Genomic DNA, 17,204 nt, shown 5'->3' with positions numbered 1-17,204 from the left:
TGTGTGTTGGTGCTCGAGGACATCCCTAATTTTTAAAACTAACCTTTCACCTAATGTGTGCCCTGAACTTCTCTCTCTGTCTATGACACAGGGCATCCCTGGAACCATTGGACCACCTGGAATAGCTGGACAGAGAGGAGAGAGGGTCAGTAACCGTATCACTGCTTTGCTATATGGAAGAACAGGTGATCTCAAATGTGTTGTTCTAGGGACATCATATTGTAACTCGTAACTCGTGTGTTCTAGGGACCTTCTATTGTAACTCGTGCTGTGTGAATGACTAAGCTATGCTATGCAACACTATGCTCATCTCCCTGTGTGTGGTGTGTTCCAGGGAGAGATGGGTAAGGAGGGTCGTGGTGGCGCCCCAGGCCCTCCTGGAGATGCAGGCATACAAGGACCCCCTGGCCTACCAGGGAAGGGCAAAGACGGACAGAACGTAAGACACAGAAACATCACTCTGTATAAGACGTTCAAACCTCATTGTTACGTTCAAACCTCGAGTTTCTCCTGTCTGTGTGACCACTATAACCAAGGTCAAGAGTTTTGCATGGTCTTGTGGCATAGTCAGGAAAAAGTCCTGACTACAGAATTAACACACATCTAACTTGTTATCCAGACTCTAAGAAATATGAACCAGAGTTTGTTGGCACATATCCAATCAGGAAATTAAGAGCTCAGGCTCTGGGGTTTCAAATTAAAAGCCATTCACATCCTGTACGGGTATTGGCTGCACATGTACATAAATCAACATGCATTTAAATACAACCATACTACAGTATGACTGGTTATGTTAGTGCGGTACAACCCGCATTATACAGTTATGCCAACGGTTTGACCTAGAACCTTTTTACTCATTTTCTACACCACAAACATATGGTGATAATGCTGAGAAAGCAAACAAACAGAACATACACAGGTTCTGCTTTATCACATTAAACTAATGAATGAACCCAGCGGGACATGTGCTGTGTGTGTGTGTGTGTCCATTTTACTACTGTCAGCTGCTGCTCTATAACACATAACATATAACCCTCATGCATACACCAGTACAGTACACTATTTGCACAAATACATAGTGATTATTCTCCTATGTGTTACATTGGTTTCTATTACCCTAGTCCAGGGAACTGTAGGACCATGTATTTTATGCTATAAGACTTTAAATGCCAAGTGTTTGATTTGACCAGCCAGTGGGCTCATAATAGTGTTATGTGTGATATTATATTACAGGGTGATCCTGGACAGCAGGGAATTGAAGGACCGCCTGGCCAGAAGGTAATGTAATTTTAAAGTTGGGTTGGGGTGGAAGGGAGGGAGGGGTAGAGAGAAACATTAGTGCCTTGAAGCCAGGGGTGATTCTGGTGACAAAAATGTTTTCTTTTTCTCTAGTTTAGGAAGAAAACAATCCATTTTGGTTGGACAAAAGCAATTTTCTTTGACCACCATACCGTGACTGACACACTGATTTAACAACAACTTTTTTGGGAGCAGGAGATTAGTGGGGGGGGTAGAGAGAGTAATTAATTGAGGATAATGCAAGGTAGAGGCCTTGCATGTACATTCTGTTGATTCCATCTCTGTAGTTGTTAAACCATCCTCCATGGTCACCTTTACAACCACCACACTGAATACTAAAAGTTCAGATTGGATTCTCTGTTGTTAGAAATAAACACAAATGTGATGTATCTTGCCTGAGCAGCCAAGACCTGCAAAGATCAACAACCACTCTGCTCAGCACAGCAGAACTCTCTGAGCCAAACATTACGATAGTGCAGGAATGTCATCAGAGAGTATTGGCGATTGCATTAAGAGGACACAGTGTCCGCTGGTTGGATGGTGACCAAGGTTCTGTTGGTGTCTTATTGGATGATAACCAAGGTTGCGTCTGTGTGTTCCAGGGCCAACCCGGATCCCAGGGACTTCAGGGGGTTCCAGGGAACAGGGGTCCTCCAGGAGAAGGCAAAGTTGGACCCCCGGTATAGACAACCACGCCACACACACACACATAACCACGCCACACACACACACATAACCACGCCACACACACACACATAACCACGCCACACACACACACATAACCACGCCACACACACACACATAACCATGGCACACACACACACATAACCACGCCACGCCACACACACACATAACCACGCCACACACACACACATAACCACGCCACACACACACACATAACCACGCCACACACACACACATTCAATCTTGCAGCATATTTTGAACATTGAGAACATCTTTATCTTTTACAGGGACCTTCAGGGCCAAATGGTGCAGTTGGACCGCCGGTAAAAACATTTTTGTCATAATTATGCTCAGTCTTAGAGTGACAAAGTCAATGTGAAAACATGAACTGAGTAATGTTCAAAGAAAAGTTCAACTGACTGCTGTTTGTTTCCTGGTTCAGGGCATGAGAGGTCTGTCAGGCGTTGCTGGTACACAGGGACCTGCAGGACACAATGGTTTACCAGGAAGACCAGGAGAGAAGGGATCCCCAGGAGAGCCAGTAAGTTGACCAGTACAGTACATGGGGTTGGAAACATCCCAACAACACTGCAAACTCAGACCAAATACTGTACGTTCACTATACTGTACCTTCGTTATCACTGCACTGATATGATGGAACACCTATGGGGATGTATTCAAACAAATAATGTGAAATTCAGTCCAATCAACCTTTGTATAATAATAGATCAAACTAATATAAACCATCTCTTTCAGGGAGCAGCAGCAGACTTGTCGGATTTGAATCTGAAGGTAAGGAGGAGAGCGCTATTACCATAGTACTGTTTCCTCCCTCTTGTTCAATGATACAGTGTATTCTGAGACAGAAGGATTCTTTCATCACTCAGTGTTTCTCCTTGTCCTTCAGGATGTGTGTTCAGACTGCCCAGCCGGAGCCCCGGGACAGCCTGGTCTGCCAGGGACACCAGGGGACAAGGGACAAGCTGGACCCCCAGGGAAGAACGGACAAGACGGTTACCAAGTAAGGGCAAAGTCAGAGCACCATGCTATTCCATCTGTTGTATGATAAAGGCACATCCTGAATCGTTAATAGGAATAATATGATCCTCTCCATAGCACTTCTTCATACTCTAAACACTACAAAGAGAACTTACGGCTAGGCGGCCCGCCAGCGGAACACCTGTCTGCAACTTCCGGTGAAATTGGAGGGCGCGCAAATCAAATAAATAATCATAACAATTATGGATATTAAACATTTAGGTACATACAAGTATCTTATATCTTTATATCTTATAATTCTTGTTAATCTAACTGCATTGTCCGATTTACAATAGGCTTTACAGCGAAAGCATGCCATGTGATTGTTTGAGGACGGTGCCCCACATCAAAATATTTTACAACCAGCACAGGTTTCATAAATTCACAAATAGCGATTAAATATTCACTTACTTTTTGAAAATCTTCCTCTGATTTGCAATCCAAAGGGTCCCAACTACAACATGTAGTGTTGTTTTGTTAAATAAAATCCTTCTTTATATCCCAAAAAGTCTAGTTGGCGCCATCGATTTGAGTAATCCACTCGTTCAACATGCATAGAAAGGAATCCAAAAAGCTACCGCTAAACTTTGTTAAAACAAGCCAAAATAGATTTATATTTAATCCTCAGGTACCCTAAAATGTAATTAAACTATAATATTTCATACGGAAAGAAGTATGTTCAATAGAAAAGTGATATTAGCAGGTGCGCGTCATCTTCATCGCGTGCGCACAGACTGATTTCCAACTCTGTGTTCCTGTACAAAACTCAGAATTCTTCCTCGTTTTGGAAGAAACACACCTGAAACCTTGAACAAAGACTGTTGATATCTAGTGGAAGCCATAGGAATTGCAATCTGGGAGCTTGATTGAACTTTTTCCCTATATGTTCGAATGGAAGAGCATGGCCTCTCCCAAAAATAATTTCCGGGTTGGTTTTTCTTTTGGATTTTCTACTACCATATCTATTGTGTTATAGTCTCCTACATTATTTTTACATTTCTACAAACTTCAGAGTGTTTTCTTTCCAGTGGTACCAATTATATGCATATCCTGGCTTCAGGGCCTGAGTAACAGGCAGTTTACATTGGGCACGTCAGTCAGACAGGAAGTGGAGAAAAATAGACCCTATCCTGAAGAAGATTTATTAACTTCATAGAAGTAGCATACCTCAGACAGTGGCCTGGGAGAATAGCGAGGAGTCTCCTGTATTCATCACACTGTGTTTGACTGAAGTGGCGGGAAGGTATCAGGCTGGCTCTCTCAGCATCGTTAGGCTTCCTGTCCTCTGGGGGGTATAGTGAATGATCAGGACGTGGAGACAGGGCTGCTGATGGTATTTTTGGAGAGGGAGAGAGAGGGAGAACCAGGGGGAGAGACAAAGACAGACAGACCTGAAAGAGAGATATAGAGAGATAGCCTTTAGCTAGCCAGAACCTGATGATGTCTGTGTCATTATCATTGCAGGGCCAGGCAGGCCCGGCCGGACCCACTGGACCCCCAGGAGCTAACGGAGAAAAGGCAAGTCCTCCTCAACTACACCCGATTATCACCCGCACACTTTTACCTTCCATAGAACATAAATTATTGAGTTGAATACCTGAAACATCCAGTGGTTTGTGTCTGTTATGTCCCTTGCCATACAACACAGTGGCCAGAGGTGATATGCATTATTTATTTACTGTTTGTCCTACAGGGTGTGAAAGGTGATAGAGGACCCCAAGGAGGGCCTGGAGACAAAGGTGAAATAGGCCACACCGGACCCCCCGGCCACCCCGGTGCTGCTGGCATCATGGGGAATCCTGTGAGTACCTATACCTGCCTGGTGGTACTACCGGTGCCTACCATAGGCCATCATCTTTGCTATTTAGTAGCCTAGTCTCATATCCCTGTGTGCTGTATCCCCAACTCCTATGGTCATTACAGTAGAATGAATGTTCTTTCTGACTCTTCCCTCTTCGTCTCTCTGTAGGGTAACAACGGTCAACCCGGCCCCATCGGTCCCCCAGGAGCCCCTGGAGAAAAAGTCAGGATGTTGTCAATGTGTTTTATTTTCAGACCACATATTGCACTACATGTCATCAGTTTTCTATTGGCCTCGTCCCACTGGCTGGCCATATAGGTCAACTGGGCTGAGTGTTGTTTTGGCAGAGGTCATTAATCATCATAGTGTTGTTGATTTATCATGGTTGAATCTGTGGAACTATCTTGTGTCTGTTTTCACCCTGCAGGGCAAGGAGGGGATGAAGGGAATCCAGGGGCCACCAGGTCTACCTGGCTTAATGGTGAGAAACGCTGTTGATAAACTTTTGTGAAGGAGTAGAAATTACCTGCTGAAGACATAAAATATTATTGATAGTAACAATACTAGTACAACCTCTATCTCAAGCTTACCATGATAACATACGTGGAACTTATGGAGTGGACTGTAAATAAACAGTTTGAAAATTAAGTCTAAATTCTAAAAGCTGATTGTTCCACAGGGTCAAATGGGCAAAATTGGCAAAGATGGCCGCCAAGGAGAACAAGGAGAATCTGTGAGTACACATGATATGGCCAAGATATTATTCCCAACATGTTCTGTATGTCCTGTACTGTATATCTAATTAGGGCTTCATTTCCAGGGATACATTCTGTACATAATCAGTCATAATGGTCTCTGGTTATACATGGCACAATATGTGTCCCCTGCATATTTACCTGCACATCATTCCCTTGGTGTGTGTAATCTAACCATGTGGTGTGATCTCAGGGTAAACAAGGAGAGCCAGGACCACCAGGACAACAAGGACTCAGGGGAATGCCTGTGAGTAACTAAAACTATGGGGATGATTATTTAACTGTGTGGTTAATGAAAATATAATTACACTAGTAATATTGCTGTATTCATGTTACTGCTTATCTCCATGCAGGGCTTCAAGGGTCACAGAGGAGAGCCTGGACCACCAGGGTCAAAGGTCAGTCCATTGACTCCCATGTCACAATAGTCAGCACGTTAGATGATTAGGCCATAAAGTGTTGAATATGAACGTGGGCTTATGTCTTCCCTGGTCTGTCAAGATGAAATTATCTCTCTCTCAAAATTGTGACACGACTGCTCTCATTAAATCTCACTCAGCTCTCAGCTCGAGGATACGATATCTGCCACAGCAGTGTGACAAATAGCATGTCTCAGTATAGTGTGACCTTTATAGTGTGACCAATGGGATGCCTCATTACAGACACCACTGAGGCACTGAAACGCAGTGCCAGGCTCACATCCCCTCCAGCCTTTTCTCTGACCGAGATGGACCAAGTGCCCAAGTGCATCACCAGAACACCTCTCTTAAAACAGAGGATTATGTTGGATTATGTTGGATTGACTCCTCTCTACCTCCACGTCAACCTATGTATTTTAAAGAACACATTGGATGTACTGTATAAGAGTGTCTCGCCTTGACCCCAGACTCGTACATCCAGACCGTCAAGGTCAAGGCATTGGACTTTTGCTCTAATCCCCATAGATTTGACCATTGGAGCCCCTTTCTATAGCTGTAATCAAAACATTTTCTATAGAACTAAATTAGGAAAAGAGAGGCCTACTGTGAATTGATTGATTGCATTAATTAATATATTTCTGTCCTTAACCAATCAGGGTGAAGATGGAAAGGAAGGCCGTAGTGGACCAGTGGGTAAACCTGGCCAAGACGTGAGTAAGAACACCAATTTAGCCAATCATAACTCTGTAATTATCAACATACAGGGAATGTGTCACTAATATATGCGTTGTGTTTGTTTTTGAAGGGTAATATTGGACCACTTGGACCAGAGGGCCTTGCTGGCCGGAGAGGGGAGAATGTAAGTCACCTTTACACTGCAGTAGACAAGCCTTTATCTGCTGACACTTAGTACACCAGACTTAGCACGATGACAACCTGGTTGATAGAAAGTGACACTAATGTCTGTCTGTATTTCTCTCTCCCTCTCTACCTCTCTCACTCTCTCTCACTCTCCCTCTCTACCTCTCTCTCTCACTCTCTACCTCTCTCGCTCTCTCGCTCTCTCGCCCTCTCTCTTTCTCCCTCCCTCCTTCCATCTCTACCTCTCAACCTCTCTCAAGGGTAAACCTGGTGAACCAGGACCTTCAGGAAAGCCAGGAGCCCCTGGTACTCCTGTGAGTGATTATTTATATACAGCAGTAACTGCTCTTAACATTGCAGACGTTGCTTCTGTGAAAACAGAAACATGCACATACAGTGAAATGCTGTTTGTATTTCGCGAACACAGCAGCTTCCCTCTACCATGTATCTGGTACTCCACAGCCAGCTAGATCAAGCCCCACCAAGCCCTTGTAAATATGAATATTAATCACTTGCAGCTGTTTAGTCTTCCACCGCAAGATCTTTTAGGAGATTTACCTCCAACAATAGCAACGTTCATAAGAACGTCAGAAAGCAAAACGTTAAGTTAATCTCACCTAGTCCCTTATAACGAGTAGTGCTGCCTGTGAGATAATGGCCCCGGAAAGGATGGCTGCCGTTTTATGGGATCTTAACCAACCGTGCAATTATTATAATTTTTTTTGCATTGTTTGTAACTTATTTTGTACACAATGTTGCTGCTACTGTCTCTTATGACCAAAAAGAGCTTCTGGACATCAGAACAGCGATTACTCACCTTGAATTGGATGAAGAATTTTTCTTTAACCTCTCTTGGGTATGTGAGACGTTAGCGTCCCACCTCTTCAACAGCCAGTGAAACTGCTGGGCGCCAAATTCAAATACAGAAATACTCATTATAAAAATTCAGAAAACAAAACATATTTTACACAGGTTTAAAGATGAACTTCTTGTGAATCCAACCACGGTGTCAGATTTTAAAATGCCAAACGGCGAAAGCATACCTTACGATTATTTGAGAACATAGCCCAGCTGACAAATCATTACAAACAGTAACCAGCCAAGTAGAACAGTTACACAAGTCAGAAATAGAGATAAAATTAATTCCTTACCTTTGATGATCTTCATATGGTTGCACTCAGCAGACATTCATTTACTCAATAAATGTTCCTTTTGTTCGATAAAGTCTCTTTATATCCAAACACCTCCGTTTTGTTTGTGCGTTTTCTTCAGTAATCCACAGGCTCAAATGCAGTCAAAACAGGCAGACCAAAAAATCAAAATTGTATCCGTAAAGTTCATAGAAACATGTCAAACGATGTTTATATTCAATCCTCAGGTTGTTTTTAGCCTAAATAATCGATAATATTTCAACCGGACAATAACGTCGTCAATTTAAAAGGTAAACAAGAAAGGCACTCTCTCGGTCGTGCGCATGAAAAAGCTCTGTGACACTTTAGGGTCCACTCATTCAGACTGCTCTTACTTCCTAATTTTTCAGAATACAAGCCTGAAACAATTTCTAAAGACTGTTGACATCTAGTGGAAGGCATAGAAACTGCAATTTGTGTCCTAAGTCAATGGATACTGTAATGGCATTGAATAGAAAACAACAACAACAACAAAAAAAACTACTTCCTGAATTCTCAGGTTTTTGCGAATGCCAAATCAGTTCTGTTATATTCACAGACACTATTTTAACAGTTTTGGAAACTTTAGAGTGTTTTCTATCCAAATCTACCAGTTATATGCATATCATATCTTCTGGGCCCGAGATGCAGGCAGTTTAATTTGGGCATGCATTTCATCCAAAATTCCGAATGCTGCCCCCTACCCTAGAGAAATTTTAATGAGTCGGACGAGAAGGAGTTACTTCAGACACCCAAACAGGCCCTCATCCCCGTCATTCGAAGGAAAAGAGACAGGATTTCACAGAAGGAGATCGGGGTGCCTTGTGAGGATCAGGCGATGAGTGGCTAATCTGCCTTTGCCATCAGTACTATTGGCCAACGTAAAATCGCTGGATAATAAAATGGACGAACTAAAAGCGCATATACCCTACCAACGGGACATTAAAAACTGTGATATCTTATGTTTCACCGAGTCGTGGCTGAACGACGACATGAATAACATACAGCTGGCGGGTTATACACTGTACCGGCAGGATAGAACAGCAGCCTCTAGTAAGACAAGGGGTGGCGTCCTAGTATATTTGAAAAACAACAGCTGGTGCATGATATCTAAGGAAGTTTTGAGGTTTTGTTCGCCTGAGGTAAAGTATCTCATGATAAGCTGTAGACCACACTATCTACCAAGAGAGTTTTCATCTATATTCTTTGTAGCTGTCTATTTACCACCACAAACTGATGATGGCACTAAGACTGCACTCAATGAGCTGTATACAACCATAAGCAAACAGGAAACATTCACAAGGCCGCAGGGCCAGACTTATTACCAGGACGTGTACTCTGAGCACGCGCTGACCAACTGGCAAGTGTCTTCACTGACATTTTCAACGTCTCCCTGTCTGATTCTGAAATACCAACATGTTTCAAGCAGACCACCATTGTCCCTGTGCCCAAGAACACCAAGGTAACCTGCTTAAATGACTACCGGCCCGTAGTACTCACGTCTGTAGCCATGAAGTGCTTTGAAAGGCTGGTCATGGTTCACATCAACACCATTATCCCATTATCCCAGAAACCCTAGCCCCATTCCAATTTGCATACCGCCGTAACAGATCCACAGATGATGCAATCTCTATTGCACTCCACACTGCCCTTTCCCACCTGGACAAAAGGAACACCTAAGTTAGAATGCTTTTTGTTGACTACAGCTCAGCGTTCAACACCATAGTGCCTCCAGAGCTCATCACTAAGCTAAGGGCCCTGGGGACTAAACACCCCCCTCTGCAACTGGATCCTGGACTTCCTGACGGGCTGCCCGCAGGTGGTAAAGGTAGATAACAACACATCCGCCACGCTGATCCTCAACACGGGGGCCCCTCAGGGGTGCATGCTCAGTCCCCACCTGTACACTCATGACTGTACGGCCAGGCACAACTCCAACACCATCATTAAGTTTGCCAATGACACAGTTGTAGGCCTGATCACCGACAACGATGAGACAGCCTATAGGGAGGAGGTCAGAGACCTGACCGTGTGGTGCAAGGACAACAACCTCTCCCTCAACGTGATCAAGACAAAGGAGATGATTGTGGACTATAGGATAAGGAGGACTGAGTACGCCCCCATTCTCATTGACGGGGCTATAGTGGAGCAGGTTGAGAGCTTCGAGATTTGGCATGGGTCCTCAGATCCTCAAAAGGTTCTACAGCTGCACCATCGAGAGCATCCTGACGGGTTGCATCACTGCCTGGTAAAGCAACTGCTCGGCCTCCGACCGCAGGGCACCACAGAGGGTAGTGTGTACGGCCCATTACATCACTGGGCCAAGCTTCCTGCCATCCAGGACCTCTATACTAGGCGGCGTCAGAGGAAGGCCATAAATGCCCCCACACATTGACTCTTTACCGGTACCCCCTGTATATAGCCTCGCTATTGTCATTTTACTACTGCTCTTTCTTTGTTTTTTGTTTTTATGTGCATTTTTCTTAAAACTGCGTTCTTAGTTAAGGGCTTGCAAGTATGCATTTCACTGTAAGGTCTACACCTGTTGTATTCGGCGCATGTGACAAATACAATTTGATTTGATTTGAGTGTTCAACTACAGTATGACTACGCCATGTGAAAGTCATAAGTCCCCGTGTCTCTGTGTGTATTACAGGGTCCGGCTGGAGCCAAGGGAGACCCTGGGAACCCAGGATTACCAGGCTTTAGTGGTCCAAAGGGACCTTTGGTAAATACGGATTCCTGCTCCTCAACGTCATTACTAGTGTGCTAAGCTACTGTTGCTACACCTCCTAGTCCTTCATGTTGGAACAGTCTGAGTTGATGTTCAGCCATAAGAGGATTTCAAGTTGTGATGCAAGCATTTCTGATTTGATCAAATGTATTTCTACTTAAACGTCTCTTCCTTCCTTCCGTCTCTCTATCTATCTAGGGTCCTGCTGGTCCTGTCGGCCCAGAGGGAAAACAGGTAAGAACCATTGAGTGATTGATTGATTGATTGGTTCGTTTGTTGATAGATTTTTGGAGACATATTTCAATTTTCATCAGCTACTTTTAGTATCTTTCACTATGAAATGGATATGATGTGGAACATGGATTGGGAGATGTCTTGCCAACGACACATTAAACAAACTCCTTGTCTGTTTCACAGGGTATGTCAGGCAGAGCAGGAGAACGTGGAGTCAAAGGAGAGAGGGTGAGTACATACAGGAGCATGCCCAACCAAAGACCATAAACAACATTGTTTAAATTGTCTCTGAGTGTGTTTTGTTGGATGTCTTTGTAGGGCGACTCAGGTGGGAAGGGAGATAAGGGATCTGTTGGAGATCCAGGTATGCCTGGTAACCTGGGGCCCCCAGGCCATAAGGGCCACACAGGGATGATGGGTATGTCCGGGCCCCCAGGAGAGGTGGGACTTACCGGGCCTCAGGGAACACCTGGAAACCCCGGACAACCAGGACCACGGGTGAGTAGTGACTTGAGTACTTAACTCCCCAGAGTTAGCCGCCAGGTTTTAGCTCAGCAGGCGAACACAGTCTTGTTGTTTACAGAATACTCTGGTTCATATCCAGTCACAGTCAAAGTGCTATAGAAAATAGTACAGACATCTACAACTCGATGATGTAAACATGCTAATTTCTCCTTCCAACAGGGAGAGTCAACATCACTGGAAACAATGAGAAGGCTGATCCAGGAGGAACTAGCTAAAGCGTTAGATGGTGAGACTGGCGTATTGTTAGGGACAATGGGACATTAGTGCAATCTGCAATGTATGCAATGTATGTTTGACCTCATATGAGCTGTGCAAGTCCTAATCGTGTGTGTCCGTGTGTTCCACCTCCAGAAAAAATGGCGTACCTGATGGCCCAGATCCAGCCGGCCCATGTGAAGAGCACGGCAGGTCGGCCAGGATCTCCAGGCCCCTCGGGGAAAGACGGGAGCCACGGTCGCCCCGGACCTCCAGGGGAGCCTGGCATGCCTGGGCAGAATGGAGGAGACGGCATGAGGGGACCCATGGGTCCTAAAGGTAACTGATCCAAAGTGAAGACCCATTGTTATTGGTCACACGTACTGTATTTCTTGATTCAGATATACAGACACTGTGAGAGCATACTACTAAAAGGTGTAATATTGTTAAACCACTACATGAGAGGTTTCAGGTTTCCACAAAACACATTTTTGCCAACCATTGATATTAGTTGCCTTTGGTGGTCTTGATTTAGGTAGTCTTGATTCAGACACTGTCTGTAAGAACGTCATGTGAGTGTTGTCTGTCATCTCTGTGCCGTCCAGGTGAGAGAGGATCAAGAGGAGACAAAGGAGAAAACGGAGTTGGACAGAGAGGAGAGACTGGACCATCAGGTCCTATAGGTACACTACTGTTGATCTATTACAGCAATATATCAATGAAATGTCTCTATTACTACAATATCATTCTAAATGGATGATTGTTTGTGTCCATCTTGAGATCCGTAGTTGCTAAACTGTGCACTATCCAGCACGAGTGGGGTGAGTGACTGACACTTGAACTTCCTAAGAAAGCAGCAGTTGCTTCAGTGTGACTTTGCTACTCCACCCCCCAGGTCCAGCAGGTATGCCAGGCTATGGTAAGGATGGGCAGCCCGGGGTGGCTGGAGCTCAGGGAGAAGCAGGGAATCCTGGCCCCCATGGCCAGCCAGGCCCCAGCGGACCCCCAGGACAGTGTGACCCCTCCCAGTGTGCCTACTACGCTAGTCTGGGATCACGACCCCACACCAAGAACGTCAAGGGGACTTAAAGAGACAGAGACACACTAACTGCTTCCGAAATGGCAACCAATTCCTTGTATAGTGCACTACTTTGGTCAAAAGTAGTGCACTATAAAGGGAATAGGATGCCATTTCGGATGCAGTTAGAGAGCTACAAGTCCAGCGTTTTATGAACTGGGATGTGTCAGGATGAACCAAGAACTTTTCTTTCTATAAAAATATATCTCCTTAGTTTGGAGGGAGCTCGAGAGAAGTGTTCTGCCTGCCTGCCGGTCAGAATGAGTTTGTTTTTGTTTTTGTTGTGGGGGTTGAGGGTGAAATGACCAGGGGAAGTGGGTGTGGAGGGTTGGTTAGTGTCTGATATTTGGTAATGTTATCATCAAGAATTAAGTAATTTGTTCAACTTAGACGGACTGACATTGTTCCTATCCGGCTCGAAGGACCATGTATAAGACCACCGACTACAGTCATGCTTACTGGGCTTACTGGGCCTGGGTTCAAATAAGATTTGTTTTCGCTTGATTGAGCTTGCCTGGCACAATGGAACCAATGGAATAGTCGTCAAAAGTGCAAACCCTGCTGATCTGGCACTTTAGGCAGGCTCAATCAAACGCTCAAAACTATTTCAAAGAAAACAAATACCATCTGTACCCATGTCTGGTAAAAGATGGAGCCACAGTTACAGAACGGCCATTTATACCATAATAGCGTTGTCAGTCTCCCAACGTACACAGTCGTCAGTCTGGTATGGGTTTAACATTAGATTCAACCCATCAGTCAGTAGCCACATCATTGATCCAGCAGTAGTCAGCTCCTCTGGAGTCAACTGGTAGTGATCCAGTCAAGTTATTGCTATTGATGGGAAGGGAACATTAGCCTGAATGAGGCACAATCTGAAATGTCAATATTAAGTTTCATGGACGGATCTTTAATGAGGCTGTGGATGGTGGTGAACAACTACATGCTTTGTTTTGCCTTGCTTGTAAGCTTCTAATAGTGCAATTGTCTTGAATAATGAGAGCCGGGCCACCAGTACAGGACATGGTGAATACTGAACTTTCACATTCTCTGGGTATCTGTAGAATGACTATCTTGACCTTTATTACAATCTAAGATAGTGTGTCAACAACAAAACCATTGGTGACAGCTTTAATTGAATATTGTACAGTGTTTGTTCATTATTCCTCCAAAGGGAATCCAACTTCATGAATGTGCGTAAGGCCCTTAAGTAGACCCATAAGTAGACCCATAAGACTTTCAAAAGGAAATGGAAACTACAAAAGGAAAACTACATTTCCCATTTCTCTGGTGATTCCACAGAGTCTGCCAGTAACCCGTCTGGAGAGAGAAGGTATTAAAACCACAGCTTTTGTTCCACTCGTTCCTCAAACATTGCTTGTTTCCTGGCTTCACGCTACGCTCTCTGTAACGTGTCACTTCCTCCTGCTTATTAGCCACTCCCCCTGTGGCACAGGCAGGCCAGGGACACAGTGACTCAAATAAAGACATTGTTTTAACTAAATCGTTAAGTGCTATACAACATGAGTTCCTTCTTCCCTGTTTAGTGATTGGTAAAGTCAGTGAGTATTCTGTCTGAAGGATGTCTCTCATCGCTCATCCCACGTCCCTGGTGGACCAATTATACCCTCTCTAAAACTCACAAGATGAGTCGAGGGAGAGTCAGTGAAAAAAAATACAATAGATTATTCACTGCTCACTCGAGGGGAATTATTTTGGCTTGAAAAATGAGAAGAAATTTAAGACATCAACATTGAGGTTCCGAAATGTTCATCAGGTCACCAATAAAGTAAAATAGATATATTGTCTTTTAGGCCTTCCTTATATGGATGTGAGCCTGGATCCAGCATGTATTTCTAGAACACAGTAAGAACACCCACAGTGTTCCAGAACCCAGGCCAACAGCCACAGTGTTCCAGAACCCAGGCCAACAGCCACAGGGTTCCAGAACCTAAGCCAACAGCCACAGTGAAAACACTGTTTGGCCATCTGCACCTCAGGTCACTTCACTGAAGGTCGTCCAAAGTGCTCTCCTGAATATTTATAGCTAAATATACAGTGTCTACATTGCCCACTGTACTGTAGCCTATAAAACTGTGTCTCATGATCCATGGCAGTCAAAGGAACAGAGACAGTATACTCTTCACTGACTTGCATACACTTTACTACCACATCACAGTGGAGATGTGTGGACTTCGTTATGAATTACATTTCAGAATGCCAAATAGGAGAAATATAATAGTAACATAACGGTTTATTAAATGGAAAACGCTTGTTAGCCCATTGATATGAGCATTAGAATGTCTGATGTTTGCTGCCAGTGCTCCCCATAGAAAATAATGCAGAAGGTGCAAGTTTCTAATAATGTTTGGCTTGTTTCCTCATTTCATATACATTTGTGATAATTCAAACCAAACAACTGTATGTAACTGATTTAGAGTTTTTGTGAATTATACTGTTAAATTATTCACAGTTTGAAATACCAGTAGCTTACCGTATGTGGAATGTAAAAAATGTTTTTACGATGGTAATCCTTACCTGTTTATCCTAAAATATTGGTGCTAAAATATCCTAAATTAGTGGCTGGTATGCTTGTACGTATTGGAAAGGTGTATTATGTACTGTATCATGTTGTAATAAAGACTGGAACAGATCATTTTTTTTAGAAAAAGGCTTTTCCTTTTCTTTGTGAGTAGTCTTTCTGTGTCCTCTTATAAGTGCTGGTATGAATTTAATTCTCAATTGTTAAGTTTCCTACTTAACCTCTTTGCTCAATGTCTAATACTACCAGCTAATTTACCGGTAGACCCTGCAGGCATGTGACAAGTTCATTGCTTCTTTTGAATGTCAATCGCAACTTCTACAGCCCCATTGAAATGAACAGTAATCGCTCAGTTTAAAATGTTCTCCCGTTATCATTTGCATAGCATGCACAATTGGCAGTTCTGTAAAATATCTAACCAATTTTTATTGTTAATCAGAATTGTAATTTTTCTGAAACGATCCGTCGTTGGTATGTTAGTGTTTTATGGACAACCTATCGCCTATTATTCTAAGGGATGAGGACAAATAGATGCCGTTGAGAGGCGGAGGAGGAGGGGGGTGATTGGAGGGGGAGGAGGAAGAGTAGGGGGATGGGGAGGAGGGGGAAGAGGAGGAGGAGGAGAAGGAGGGTGAGGGGGAGGAGGGGGAAGAGGAGGAGGAGGAGAAGGAGGGTGAGGAGGAGGAGGGGGAGGAGGAGGTGGAGGAGGGGGTGGAAGGGGGAGGGGGATGGGAAGTAGGGGGAGGAGGAAAAGGAGGAGGGGGATGGGGAGGAGGTGAAGGCGGAAGAGGGGGAGGAGGAGGTGGAGGAGGGGAATGGGGAGGTGGAGGAGGAGGAGGGAGGTGGAGGAAGAGGGGGAGGAGGAGGAGGCTAGTTCTAGCCTACAGTAGCCCAATCTCCAGTTTCAGCCAGCGGCCAGCAACCTTCTAAAGGTCATATTGACTCAATAAATGAATCTCTGGTGTATAGACTCAGAGAATGGGATGTTGGCTCTCCTCTCTCAGTAACTAGGCAACGGTGGACTGGAAGACCCTGTTGACGTTTGTAACAAAAACTGATCAAACTGGTACCCAGGAGGTCTTGGTCCATCCCCTGGATGTAACAGCTTCAACAGATAGAACTCTCCAGTGGTAATCATGATGTCACAAAACATCTCTCAAATCGTAATGCTGAAAGTCACAAAGCTGTCAATACATAGTATTTTGGGCCTCCCAGGTGGCGCAGCGGTCTAAGGCATCCAGGGGATGGACCAAGACCTCCAGGGGACCAGTTTGATCAGTTTTTGTTACAAACGTCAGCAGGGTCTTCCAGTCCACCGTTGCCTAGTTACTGAGAGAGGAGAGTCAACATCCCATTCTCTGAGTCTATACACCAGAGGCGTCACTACAGATCCGGGTTCGATCCCGGGCTGTGGCGCAGCCAGCCGCGACTGGGAGACCCATGAGGTGGCACACAATTGGCCCAGTGCCGTCCGGCTTAGGGGAGGGTTTGGCCGGCCGGAAAGTCCTTTTCCCATCGCGTTCCCGTGACTCCTGTGGTGGGCCGGGCGCATGCATTCTGACACGGTAGCCAGGTGTACTGTTTTTCCTTCTGATACATTAGTGTGGCTGGCTTCCGGGTTAAGTGAGCAGTACGGCTTGGCAGGGTCGTGCTTCAGGCGATGCATGGCTCTCGACCTTTGCTTCTCCCGAGTCCATATGGGAGTTGCAGCGATGGGACAAGACTGTAACTATCTATTGGATACCATGAAAAATGCCATGTTATATCTTCCCTGGAGGGCCAATATAAACAAATTGACAAACGGTTTGTTCTAAAATGCTCCCCTAAAGGTAAAGGTAGCTGTTCACAAAAACAACTCACGGGTCTGATG

The 17,204-nt window shown here is 44.6% G+C and overlaps 1 protein-coding gene across 2 annotated transcripts in view; it reads left to right on the top strand.

Moving 5' to 3' along the window:
• The window catches only part of LOC139554866 (collagen alpha-1(XXII) chain-like), a 77,238-nt gene extending 61,783 nt beyond the window's left edge, over positions 1 to 15,455 (top strand). For both annotated transcript variants that reach the window (XM_071368086.1, XM_071368087.1), the window contains exons 38-63: positions 92 to 145; positions 335 to 439; positions 1,234 to 1,278; positions 1,902 to 1,979; positions 2,271 to 2,306; positions 2,426 to 2,524; positions 2,740 to 2,775; positions 2,891 to 3,004; positions 4,486 to 4,539; positions 4,715 to 4,822; positions 4,991 to 5,044; positions 5,250 to 5,303; positions 5,502 to 5,555; positions 5,771 to 5,824; positions 5,931 to 5,975; positions 6,653 to 6,706; positions 6,802 to 6,855; positions 7,118 to 7,171; positions 10,683 to 10,754; positions 10,959 to 10,994; positions 11,178 to 11,222; positions 11,313 to 11,492; positions 11,679 to 11,745; positions 11,871 to 12,053; positions 12,320 to 12,397; positions 12,610 to 15,455. In XM_071368086.1, the coding sequence (XP_071224187.1) occupies positions 92 to 145; positions 335 to 439; positions 1,234 to 1,278; positions 1,902 to 1,979; positions 2,271 to 2,306; positions 2,426 to 2,524; positions 2,740 to 2,775; positions 2,891 to 3,004; positions 4,486 to 4,539; positions 4,715 to 4,822; positions 4,991 to 5,044; positions 5,250 to 5,303; positions 5,502 to 5,555; positions 5,771 to 5,824; positions 5,931 to 5,975; positions 6,653 to 6,706; positions 6,802 to 6,855; positions 7,118 to 7,171; positions 10,683 to 10,754; positions 10,959 to 10,994; positions 11,178 to 11,222; positions 11,313 to 11,492; positions 11,679 to 11,745; positions 11,871 to 12,053; positions 12,320 to 12,397; positions 12,610 to 12,803 (2,007 nt within the window). In that variant the 3' untranslated portion in view covers positions 12,804 to 15,455. The remainder of the gene's footprint in view (positions 1 to 91; positions 146 to 334; positions 440 to 1,233; positions 1,279 to 1,901; positions 1,980 to 2,270; positions 2,307 to 2,425; positions 2,525 to 2,739; positions 2,776 to 2,890; positions 3,005 to 4,485; positions 4,540 to 4,714; positions 4,823 to 4,990; positions 5,045 to 5,249; positions 5,304 to 5,501; positions 5,556 to 5,770; positions 5,825 to 5,930; positions 5,976 to 6,652; positions 6,707 to 6,801; positions 6,856 to 7,117; positions 7,172 to 10,682; positions 10,755 to 10,958; positions 10,995 to 11,177; positions 11,223 to 11,312; positions 11,493 to 11,678; positions 11,746 to 11,870; positions 12,054 to 12,319; positions 12,398 to 12,609) is intronic.
• Positions 15,456 to 17,204: the final 1,749 nt, after the last annotated feature.

This window comes from Salvelinus alpinus, chromosome 26 (genome assembly GCF_045679555.1).
Source record: "Salvelinus alpinus chromosome 26, SLU_Salpinus.1, whole genome shotgun sequence".
NCBI classification, from domain to species: Eukaryota; Metazoa; Chordata; class Actinopteri; order Salmoniformes; family Salmonidae; genus Salvelinus; species Salvelinus alpinus.
This window is presented reverse-complemented; position numbering and strand designations above follow the sequence as displayed.